General features: G+C 35.1%; 1 protein-coding gene across 1 annotated transcript in view; it reads right to left on the reverse strand.

Annotated features, from left to right (window-relative positions):
* Positions 1-251: 251 nt before the first annotated feature.
* The window catches only part of LOC136040074 (uncharacterized), a 34,053-nt gene continuing 21,522 nt past the window's right edge, over positions 252-12,782 (reverse strand). The window contains exons 4-5 of the mRNA XM_065724149.1: positions 11,382-11,550; positions 252-6,113 (exon numbers count right to left, since the gene is read on the reverse strand). Of these exons, the coding sequence (XP_065580221.1) occupies positions 5,720-6,113; positions 11,382-11,550 (563 nt within the window). The 3' untranslated portion in view covers positions 252-5,719. The remainder of the gene's footprint in view (positions 6,114-11,381; positions 11,551-12,782) is intronic.

Below are 12,782 nucleotides of genomic sequence, written 5' to 3' on the forward strand. Positions count from 1 at the left end.
TCACTGCAAAATAGCAACATTTATGAACAATGGGTTCTTTTTTGTTTACAGGATAGATCACCACATGATCAAAAAATAACTCCTTATAAAAACTCCACAAATTACATCCATTCACACAAAACCTGCATTTCTGGATTCAACTGAAAATAGTCCTATAAGCCTAAATAATCGTTAATCTGGGCAAGTTTGGTGCATATGTTTAAGGGATAAAAACCACGTTCCTAATGCTTGAATAAAGAAGCACATAAAAATCATTCAGAAATATTTAATACACAAAGAGGTAGAAAAACAAGCCAAAAATATGAGTATACATTAAAAAAGAAAGATTTTTTTTCACTAAATACAAACACAAAATTAATAGTACGCTGCTCTAATCACTTGCATAGCTCTAAACTTACAACAAGCTTACTTTTAAGGAAGGTCGTAACCAGGGGAAGTCCAGAGTTGAACTTAATCATTTGAAATGTCGATATTGCGCACTTTCCGGTCGTTTAAGGACCGAAGAGAGAAAAAACCTTTTTACTGTTGACCCCTCCCCCTCACAATTCTAGAGTCTAGGTACGACCCTGAATACAAATACATCTTAGTCTAAATAATAGAATTCCACCTTTAATTTTTAATAAAATCTATATTTCAAGTCCTTTTAGTTATAACTGTGCACTGTCAAGGGCGAATCTACGTAATAAACTACATTTTTTTCAGTGTTAAGCAAAGTTCCCAGAGCCTTAAAACTTAGTATAATTTAGAATTTGCTACTCAACTTTGTTTGCCGTTTAGTTCATTTCTTAATTTTTAGTTTTAATGGTTTTACAGCCTCAGTTAAACTCCCTATGAAACACTAATTATATTTTAGAAAACAATAAATTAAAAAAGGCTTTCGGGTCTTCGGCAGTTATCCTAAGGCTATCGAGTTGTTGTTTGTACAAAAATGATTTTTAAGCATCCAAGATAAACCACATATACTTTTGCCATCAAAACCTCGAATTTCCAGCAATTTCTTGAAGGGACAAAACATATATTACACACTAAAAATCAAAAACAAAACAGGGACTTCTAAGCATCTTCAGAACCAAGTAAGATGCAAAGAAACAGATTGAATTAGACAGATTCCACAGACCCCAGCTTGGTAGGATACATTACGAAGTATTTTGAATCACAACAGTCAGTTGTTTTTTTAGTACTGAATATCTTGTATAATATTCAAGCGTATTCTAAAACTTCCGTCAACATACAATTCCAAACTGTTTTCAGTCTTTGCTCCTTCAAACTGCTGAAATTTTCTTGAGTTTACCCACTACTCATAGCGCTGGCGAGTCATACGAGTCAGCACTGCGACCGGTTTATAATAGTAGCAGCATAGCATTGAAAAAAGGGACAATTGAAAACAATATAAAGGGGGTTACGACGCACAGTCAAAGTAAAGGATTACCATTAGACTGTACAGGGATTTCGCCAGGAAGGATAGTTTTTTTTTACCATTGCTACAAGAAAAAATTGTTTAGATCTTCTATGACTGAATTCATAAATGAAGTGGATCACTTTTTGAAAAAAAAAAAAAAAAAAACCGGATATATTAGCATAGAGTTAACATGCAAGTGATTTCAAAGTGCTCTAGGAACCCTTAATACTACTGATTTGTAGTAACTAATTTATTCGGAGGTTAAACATAACTCTTCTCAGCTAAAAAAACAAGAAAGAATAATATATCTAAAAGAGACATCTTCAAGATAATAGTTGCATGATCCTAGTAAGAAAAAAAAGCGAAGATATCTAAGAAGCCTCTTATCAACAGTAATACATTTTTTGGTCATAACCCACATCCCACGTCAGGCACCTGCATGCGAATTTATTACAGTGCGGGATCAAGGGAGGGGGAGGGTTAATCTGTTAAAATAGCTGAGAGCAAGTGAATTTTAGAAACATCATTTACAGAAAAGTTAGAAAATCATGAGGCTAAGGTAGGTGACTGGCATAGTCTCTCTTTTTCTTTTTTTGACTGTTCCATATTTTGAAGAAGAAATTGGTTATAAAAATTTAATTCTACCTATTTTAGTCTGAAAACACTTTTATAATTGACACTAACCTAATTATTGCTAAAAATAAGACAATTTTGGGTTCAAGTTAGCTACGAGTCGTTTTAATTTTTTTCTAAAGCATTATAATGAACATTAGTTTACACATCAGTTATTGAACTGTAGGAGTTCATGACAATAGATTTTGACTTGGTTCTTTTCAATACTCAACTCTCCATTAATATCAGGGATAGCACCAAAGTATTTTCTACCAATCTAATCTTTAGAAACATTCGGCCATTTTATAGCTATTCCTACTCAGCCAAGCTTTAAATGGTCACCACGCAATTCTAGTAGGATTTTAAAACTTTAATTTATATCCACTACGATAACTGTTTTTGGAGCAAGTTTTATGTAAAGCATAAAATGACAAATGTAAACAATTTATACTATTTAGGTTACTAAATTCAAAGCTGTTCAATTGGGCTAAGTACAAGCAATAAAGAAATTTCCTACTATAGGTAAACCTGATATTATGGCACATACATTTGAATCTTTGGATACCCATCTCTTTTCTGCTGAAAAAAAAAAAAAGAAATTGTAATTTCAAAAGTAAAGTCTGGAAAAACCGTCCCAAGATGAAATACATTAGATTTATTACACTGACGAAATTAATGCATCAATTTATAATATATGTTACAGTTGGTTTGTATGATGTTTAATCATGAAAGCATGAAACATGTTTTTAAAAATTCATAATATTTGTTCCCTAACTTTGCCATAATCATAGTCAGAATAGAGGGGCTTCCAAGTAAAGGATACTAGTGAGAAAAATAAATCTTGGATCATGCCTTAAAAATACATAAGATGAGAATTGGACACAGAAACAGCACCTAAAATTTTTCAGAAAAAGGGGAAGAATACGTACAAGTCGACTTTCAGAATCTGCCCAAACAACAGAAATAGATGGAAATACCCTACAAGCTCATATATTTATCAGCTGCATTTAGACCAGATTAAGGACTTTAAATGTCTATGTTCAAGAAAATTATATTTAAGTAATCCCTATTTCAATTTTCAAGTTGATGCATCTATTTAGTTAGCCCTTCTTGACTGAAATTTAACTGTTTAAAATTAGGGTAAAATCTTGCTTTCTAGACATGTGAATTTCAGCTCCTTACATTAACAGAAAACTTTCCTCTAAAAAGCACTTAACCACATACATTCATCCTTCAACTATGCATTTAAAGAACATACAAATACTAATTTTTCAATTAATTAGAAAAAGAGACAAATTGGTTTCCCATCTTGCCTCACATGGACATAAAAATTGGGTTCCTCCTTAAATGAATCTTCAGAGGTCACAAGAATGGAAAATACAGCTTCTTCTGACATTTAAAGGTATGAATTGTATCCGAAACTAAAAGCAATAGCAAATTAAATATTAATTTAAATGAAAGCGATTTCCAAGAATTTTTTTTTACACAACGAAAGTCCAGGAAGCATGAAATCATAGTTCTTTAACAATTTGCAGATGGAAAGCATGGATTTGACATTTTTGGATAGACAAGTGGTTTCCAGCCAGTATGGAAACTTTCAATCATGAGGGACTACACTAAATATGAATCTTTTTTTTAATTTTATTTTACAAAGATTTGTGTGTTACAATAATTCAAGGACTTAATTCATGATTTGACATATCTTAGCTTTACAGAAAGCTTCTACCTCACAGTCAAGAACAAATGAGATATCTTAAGCGTAAATACTAGTAAAAGTACTAGTAAAATCTTGAAGTTTGTTTTAGAAATTAATCCTGAATAAGAAGACATTCTAATCAAAATTACTGGCAGTCATACATGTCACTTGTGATGATTTATACGATGGCAATGCCAAAATGATAAATCGATTTGCTTATTCGGAAAAAGAAGAAAGAAAAAATGAGATCAAGAAAGGCAGGAAATAACCTTATTTAGAAATTTAAGCATCTTTTTATACACTTAGTGGTATATATTCCCACATATCAAAATCAGATTTATATCGAATTTTTCGATGATGAGGGGAAGAAGAGAAATGTGCGACCTCATGCTCATCGGTTCAAGGGCAGGTTTCTCAATAAGAGCGGCCCATACACACTTGTGTTTCTTCCCAACAAAATTTGGACCCATAAATACAATTTTTAATGGATTGGCCTAGAGCTGATCATAGGGTTAGTGGTGTCAGGGGGAAAATCAGTTAGAACACCCCCCCCCCTTTTGTCTCAAATATAAGCAAAAAAAGCAAAATCAAAGTGAAAAATTTGACCAAAGTGGGTATCCACCCACACACACACACGGCACCAGTGGCAGTTGCCACACCCACTTGAACGGCTCTGCATTCACCCTCTCCCTAAAAGTTCTGTATGCACCAATGACAAACTTATACTTTAAAAAAAAAAAAAAAAAAAAAGGTCATGATCAATATCCATTAAGCTATGATTCTGGTTAAAAAAAAAAAACAGATAATAAGAGTAAACGAATATTAGCAAGCAAGAAATACTTTCTTCGGTATGGCACACATCAACCTATCACAAAATGATTTTCGAGATAATGACAAACAATAGATGAAATAAAATCAAAACAAAAGTCTAAAATGGAGTAGAAAATTCAAATATTTTTCCAAGTTATCTAATTTAAATTAAAATGTAGATAAAATTTGCCGTCAAACTTTTTGGAGTCAAAACCTTGTTCTTAGCACTAGACATGGCCTTTCAGAACATAAAAGACAATCGAGCTAACTGGGATGCAAGTTTCAGCAGAGTAACATTAGTTTAATTTTACAGTTTATGTTTACAAAAGAATGTTTCAGAAAACATTTTGTCAATTGTAAAATGTGGCATAAAAATGAGGAGCTAAGAATTTAAATTATCATTCAAACAACCACTCAAAACAAAAGAGAACTTATGACACTGGTAAAAGAACAACTTGTTTGGATCTTAATTCAGATATTAACCACTTGAGTATTCTTCTGTCTGACAAATAAACATAATAGCAATCAATTGCGGCAGACATTTGAGCCGTTCAGTAGCCAAAGACATTGACTCTACTTTCTAAATATTGTGTGTTTTACTGTGAAAATTCTTTAGTAACCCTTTGACTCCCACGTTCGCAAGAAAATTATTTTCAGAATAAGAAATAATGCCCCAAAATGATTAGAAACGATTCCAAAATTGAATATGAAACACCTTTTCGAAGGAACCAAAAATATTAGTATATCATAATTGAAACGAGCAACATATCAACTTTTCAATTCGCACTGTTTATTTTATTGAGAGAATTGACTTGACAACTGAGCCACTCATACAAATAAAGATAACAATCAATCTCAATGCCAATTATACACAAGAAAGGAAGAGAATAAATTTCAGTAAAATATAAATGAATCTAATACTTTTGATCCGATACATTCGATCTAAAGTATGTAGCAACTTGCTCTAAAAGAAGCTATGAACGAGATAAAATTAGAAACGAACCTCACTATAGCACACTGTAAATTTTGTTTATACAAATTTTTCTACCCTACAATTAACTAGCTAATACTATGCGACTATTCTAAAACTTGTATGCGAATTCTTAAAATCATTAATTGTACGACTAATTAAATTATCCTCATATCACTGAGACGGTGCGAGGCTTAAAAACCCGTCAAATCATGATATTTAAATTCATTTCTTAATACTGCATGGTTTCACATATGTTAGTTCCATTTTCATTTTTTATTCTTGTCATTCCATCATCAGATGAGAATTCAGGCTGCATATTTTCTGAATCAGATCCGTTTGCTGAGTACTGCTGACCTAACTCTGAATCTGGTAGCAAATTCTCTGAATCTGGAATTTGGCCATCGTCAGTATCTGCTGTGATGCATGGCTCACTTGGAAACAATCTTGTTCGCCCACGTCGGCTAACACATCCGTGGATTTTACAGAAGTTTGAGATGGCCGTAGTGCTGACACCATACATTTCAGCCAACTGTACATATCGAACTCCTTGCTTCACTGACCGAAGGATCGCCTCTCGATCTTCTTCTGTTAAGCGTTTTTCAACTTGTTTCTGTCTCCCGTTCCTAAAAAGTAAAAAAAAAAATAAAAAAAAAATAAATTTACTATTAAAGGATGTATACTACGAGCGCCCCCCCCCCCCCCCGTATGGCATCATCAATAAAAAAAAATGGAAAACAAAGATCCCTATTGCTTATTGTCATTATTTCTTGATATTTTGAACATTTTTTTCCAAATTGGCATTACAAACCCCCTAATGATGGTTAGGTCCAAAAAAATACAAAAAAAAGCACCAAACCAGCAAAGTCCGCATGCTCTTGTATATAGCCTAGGCTATTTATCCCCTCTTATAAACTAATCAGTATAATTATAAAATTTGTACTTCCTTAGGCTACATTCAGAAAATTCTCATTTACTAGAATTTCAGTCACTTCCAGTTTAACTGCATCCCTTCTAGCACCTGGAATATCCAAATCCCTAAGATATATCTAGTTTGCTAATTTTGGTGGTTGGAATTACTTTTTGTACTAGTTCTCATTAAAGACCCCCCCCCCTAACCGTTAGGTTAGGTTATAGTTCATGATAAAGGTGCCATAAAAAAAAAAAAAAAAAAAAAAAAAAAAAAAAAAAAAAAAAAAAAAAAAAAAAAAAAAAAAAAAAAAAAAAAAGCCAAGGTCCACATACAGGCACTATAGGGAGAGAAGAAGGGCTGTTATGGTGTTGGAATTGAAGCAAGTTCAATCTAAAGAATAAAAATTTCCTGAACGTAATAACGTAAGAATTTTGTTACTGTAGCTTAATTCAGAATTTGCCATTGGAGTCTTTAGTTCAGAAGAGTGCATAGACTGCACTGTTGTCAAATAGAATTTTTTTGAAATCTCTACCAACTAAGACTTTGGCACACATGTAAATGGATTGGAGGGCTCGGACCCCTGGATGTGAAAATACCTGCTTATACGAGAAAGGAGTCACACTTAGTTAGAAAATAGTTAACAATAATTGATTTTGCGAAACAAAATTGAAATAATAGTGAACTCTTTACTAGTGAAGCTCTTTAGTTTCAAATCATGGACCACAAGAAAATAAGTAACATTTTAATTCGTTTTAGATTACATTTGCTGTTGCATAAAGACAAATTGTCGCGTCAAGTTTTTTTTTTATATCAAAACTGCTGCTTTTAAATGTATATTGTAATCCTTCTACATGTCAGAAATGTAAACATGGATTTATTTTATACGGCTCTAATTTATAATGGTATCGGACGAAATAAACAACAAAACTGGCTATTCATATAAAAAACAAAATAATACGAAATCATAGAATTATTTTAGAGCTAGAGAGGGAGGGGGCAACGTCCTCTGTGCACAAGCTTAATCATATCAGACACAACTTTTGGGAGAATAAAAGCAAAAAATAGTTGAACTATAGGGAAAACATAACATATATACCAAGAAATAGCAAAAAAAATCAGGGAATTTCTGGGTGAAATAAATCCAAAAGCACTTAGGGAAGTTTTTTCTGGAATAGAATAAATCTTTCTTGTTTCTTATGCGTGAGTTTCCCAAGTCAAAATGAAAGGCCAATTAGTCCAACCCCCAAATTAACTGAAAGTTGCAATTTAACCTCTCCCCTCAAGTCGTTTCTGAGATATTGTAGATACTTAACAACTTGACACACATAGTGTAACCCCCCCCCAAAAAAAAAACAACCTGAAAGTTTCTACTAGATCGCCCAAGCCGTTCTCAGTATATTCCATAGCAGCTTATAGTGCAAAAAGGCTCCGGTTGACAAGAGGCAATACATGCTTAGCCCCTACCATAACAAAAAAATTGAAGTCCCCCTATCCCTTCCCTTTCCTTCTCCGACAATACCCATAAGTTTGAATTCTATCCCACAAACCGTTCCTGAGATGTTGAAGATCTGGTACTTTGATGCACATAGTGTCTTTTCATTTATATCCAACCTCTCCCCCAGGTCATAATTCAACGTCTGATTATTCCCACACTCGAAACTCCCTGAAAGTTTCAGCCCCCCAACCATTTCCGTGATATTGCAGATATGCTACTTTGACAGCCTGGATACGCATAGCGTCTTTTGAATTACTTCTCACCTCCCCCAACTCAGAATTTGAGTCCCAATTGACACCACCCGCCACCCAACACTACCTGAAAGCTTAATCTCGATCTCCTAAGCAATTTCCAAGGTATTTATTTGAATAAATTTTAATTTGAAAACTCGGGCGCACACAGCGTCTTTTGATTTACTCAGGTAAGCATGTAATTTCCAGAATATACTCTTGTATACAATGGTTTTCTTGGCTTAGCGAACGATCCCAAACACGGCAAACATGGCCACATTTTTTACTAAAACCTATTAGAGGACAACAAGCAATCTACAATATTTTTGGCCATTGCCCATGGGGCTGTGGGGCTAGCCCCGACCCTAGAGGCATACTTGTCAGACCTAGCGGCGTTTCTCCAAAAAATGACAACCTAAAAATTTTGACACAATATCACGGGGCTTGGGAGGGGAGGATGGGGTTCAGAGCAAAAAAGGGCACGGGAGGGAAGCTGGATAAATTCCAATCAATTTAGGTCTTTAAAATAACACAAGAGATTGTATTTTCCAATCAAATGAGCCTTATCCTAAGTCTGAACGACCACCCCTTCCATTTGAACTGGATGAAAAGAAAAAGTTTTCTAGCCCATTTAGAGGGAAACCAAAGTTTATTTTCCTTCTGCATCGAGGTCCCCTTAGTCCAAGGACGCACGGATAGATGTTTCAAGCCAATCAGAAAGTTTTTAGTTCTTACAAGGCCCCAATCTTGAGGGGAGGCCTCAAGCCTTACTAACTTATTGTTCTTACACGCAGAGCTCATTATTGAAGATACAATCCAGAAAGGCCGTTTCGATATACTGACTCAAAAAGTTGCCTAATTACGGCTTAATTCCTCAATTTCGATTAAAATTTAAACAAGAGCTAAGAGCTCATATGGCACTTGTGACGAGGCAAGAAGAGCTAAGAGCCAAAAACTCATATGGTATGAGCTCTAAAAAAATTCTAAGAATCAATAGATTGATTTAAAGGGAAAATCAGAGGCTTAATGGCGGTCAGGATTTAAAATAAGAGCTCTGAGTCACGATGTCCCTCTAAATATAAAAATTCATTAAGATCCGATCACCCACCCGTAAGTTATAAATACCTAGTCTTTTGTAATTTTTCCTCTCTCTTTAGCCCCCCAGATGGTCGAATCTGAGAAAACGACTTTATCAAGTCAATTTGTGCAGCTCCCTGACACGCCTACCAATTTTCATCGTCCTAGCACGTCCAGAAGCACCAAACTCGCCAAATCACTGAACCCCTCCCCCCAACTCCCCCAAAGAGAGCGAATCCAGTACGATTCTGTCAATCACGTATCAAGGACATTTGTTTATTCTATCCACCAAGCTTCATCCCGATTCCTCCACTCCAAGTGTTTTTCCAAGATTTCCCCCTCCAACTCCACCCAATGTCAAAAGATCTGGTCGGGATTTGAAATAAGAGCTCTGAGACATGAATTCCTTCTAAAAATCAAATTTCATTGCGATCCGATCATCTATTCGTAAGATAAAAATACCCCAATTTTCATGTTTTCCAGGAATTCCGGTTTCCCCCTCCAACTCCCCCGAATGTCACAGGATCTGGTCGGAATTTGAAATTAGAACTTTAAAGCACAAGATCCTTCTAAATATCAAATTTCATTAAGAAATAAGAGCTCTAAGACACAATATCCTTCTAAACATCAAATTTCATTGAGATCCGATCACCCGTTCGTAAGTTGAAAATACCTCATTTTTTCTAATTTTTAAGAATTACTCCCCCCCCCCCAACTACCCCAAAGAGAGCGAATCAGTTCCGATTATGTCAATCATGTATCTGGGACTTGTGCTTATTTTTCCCATCAAGTTTCATCCCGATCCCTCCACTCTAAGTGTTTTCCAAGATTTTAGGTTTCCCCCCTCCAACTCCCCCCAATGTCATCAGATCCGGTCGGGATTTAAAATAAGAGCTCTGAGACGCAATATCATTCCAAACATCAAATTTCATTAAGATCCAATCACCCGCTCTTAAGTTAAAAATACTTCATTTTTTCCGAATTAACCGGCCCCCCACTCCCCCCCAGATGGTCAAATCGGGAAAACAACTATTTCTAATTTAATCTGATCCGGTCCCTGATACGCTTGCCAAATTTCATCGTCCTAGCTTACCTGGAAGTGCCTAAAGTAGCAAAACCGGGACTTTAGGTTTCTCCCCTCCAACTCCCCCCAATGTCATCAGATCCGGTCGGGATTTAAAATAAGAGCTCTGAGACACAATATCATTCCAAACATCAAATTTCATTAAGATCCAATCACCCGCTCATAAGTTAAAAATACTTCATTTTTCTATTTTTTTGCGAATTAACCGGCACCCCCCCCCCCAGATGGTCAAATCGGGAAAACGACCATTTCTAATTTAATCTGGTCCGGTCTATGATACGCTTGCCAAATTTCATCGTCTTAGCTTACCTGGAAGTGCCTAAAGTAGCAAAACCGGGACCGACAGACAGACAAGCCGACAGAATTGGCGATTGCTATATGTCACTTGGTTAATACCAAGTGCCATAACAAAAAGTGACCCATTTTCGTATCATTTAACCCCTTTCACAACAAATATGTGATCCTTTTGACCCTCAGATCGATCCCTGAAAGTTTTGAAGTCAATCACAGAACCAACATAAAATAAGCACCCATTGTTCCATTATAAAACCTATTTGTAATTGTGTAAACAATTTGGATTATTTACAACTTACTCCAGGGACTGTAAGGGTCATGACATTTCGGTAGGTTTTTTTTATTGGATATTTCGACTATTCTGAACTAAGTGTCTCAAAATTTTGAGCAGATACCTTGGATGGCTACATGAGAGGAGAGACAACAAAAAAGGGCACTAGAAGTTTCGATTTCCGATCAAATGAGCTTTTTCTGGAGTTTCTAACACCAATCCTTGAAGGGGTTCTCTTCCACACGAAGGGGACGGACGTGGCCGGAAGAAAAAAGAACATTTAAGACGCATGACTCTTTACTTATAATGATCTTGAAAACAGACTTTTCTTTTCTGTTATAAGCTTTTAGCAATATCTATAAGGAAATATATCTAGACAAAATCTATATTTTTAAACAAAAATGTGATTTGATTCGTTTAGGAATATAGAAATCGCCAAGCAAATTTCTAAGAGCAATCGGTCTTTGAAAGATCCACGAGTTTAGACACATTGGCTTATATTATTAATAATATATGTTATTTATCCTTACCTTCCTTTAGGCGCACCATGTGCAATTGCATATTTTCGAATAGTTGCTACACTTATACCATACTTTTTACTTAGGAGATTACAACTTGTACCGTTCTTAATAGACTGAAGGATATCAGCTAGATCTTCAGGTCTTGACTCAAAAAAGCCCCGTCTTCCACGGACACCTTCTAAAAACAGTAAACTCAAATTTAGTATTTGATAAAATTAACGAATTAGGATAATGTGCCAATTGGGATGTTATCAAATAGCAGTGCTCCAAGAACTACGAGTAGGAAAAACAGAATTACACTCATCAATAAGTTTCAGAGAGGAAGAAGAAGTTTACCCTTTGAAAAGAAAAAGATTAGCAACATAGGTCCAGGTGGATTGAACCATCAAGTTGCGCAAGCAGACCTACAATTCTCTCCATTTGACCAAAACCGAAGCATCACCCTGCGCCTAATGCTCTACAGATTATCACCCTTTATTTGTAACTCTTTGTAAATTTGTATATACATTGTTGTCTTTTGACCTATTTGAATATACTGACTGATTGTATTTATTGACGCAAACCGTAATTTGGCAATGTCTATGAAAGCGTTTTTTTTTTAGAACAAATGTTTAATTGGCTGATTGATTATCAATTCCCAAATACATACTTACATAACGAAGTTAACCCCCACTCAGTGCCCTTTGAAGAAAATTATTGAAAGAACTAGCTAGTGCTGAAGCCTAAATAGTTTATTACCTTCATCTAAATCGCCAAGCAGTGTTAAAAGAACTGTGTACAAAACATAGCCTACAGGATGCAGCCAATGGACCAGTCTCAGCAAGGAAGGTATTTTAAAGGAGCTGGAACATGCGAGGGGGTGAGAAGAGGAAGAAAAAAAATTCATAAGGTTGCAAAAAAGAAAAAAAATAAAGCTTTTCATTTTTTTATAGGAAAAACTTGATGAGAAATAACCGTTTGCCTTCACATATCTTGTTTCTTTGAAACAAAATTTAATAAGGCAGCTTCAATGATTTCTGCATAGTTAAGTTGCGTACTTGGTTTGACTCAGTACATGATATATCCTTTCGCTAACAACAATTAACGTGTCCTAAGAAGCTTCCGTTACTATAGTCACGGTTAAACAATCAGTGACTAAGTTAAAGGCAACCAAGCCCATAAAATGAAACCAGAAATCCAGCACATACTAAATTTTGGGACTTCAAATAATCAGCTATTAATAAGAATCAATGGCTAGCATATCAAGGCTATTTTATCCAATTGGAAGATTAGTGTCAAACCTTTTTGTTCTTTTTCTTCTGTTATGAAGCTCCCTTTTCAAAGATTTGCATTGACCTTTGTCTGCTTAGGGAGCCGAATCTCCAAGGAAAACGACAAACGGTATGGCATTCTTCATTTAAAGTAATGCTG

This window comes from Artemia franciscana, chromosome 2, assembly GCF_032884065.1.
Source record: "Artemia franciscana chromosome 2, ASM3288406v1, whole genome shotgun sequence".
Taxonomy (NCBI): Eukaryota; Metazoa; Arthropoda; class Branchiopoda; order Anostraca; family Artemiidae; genus Artemia; species Artemia franciscana.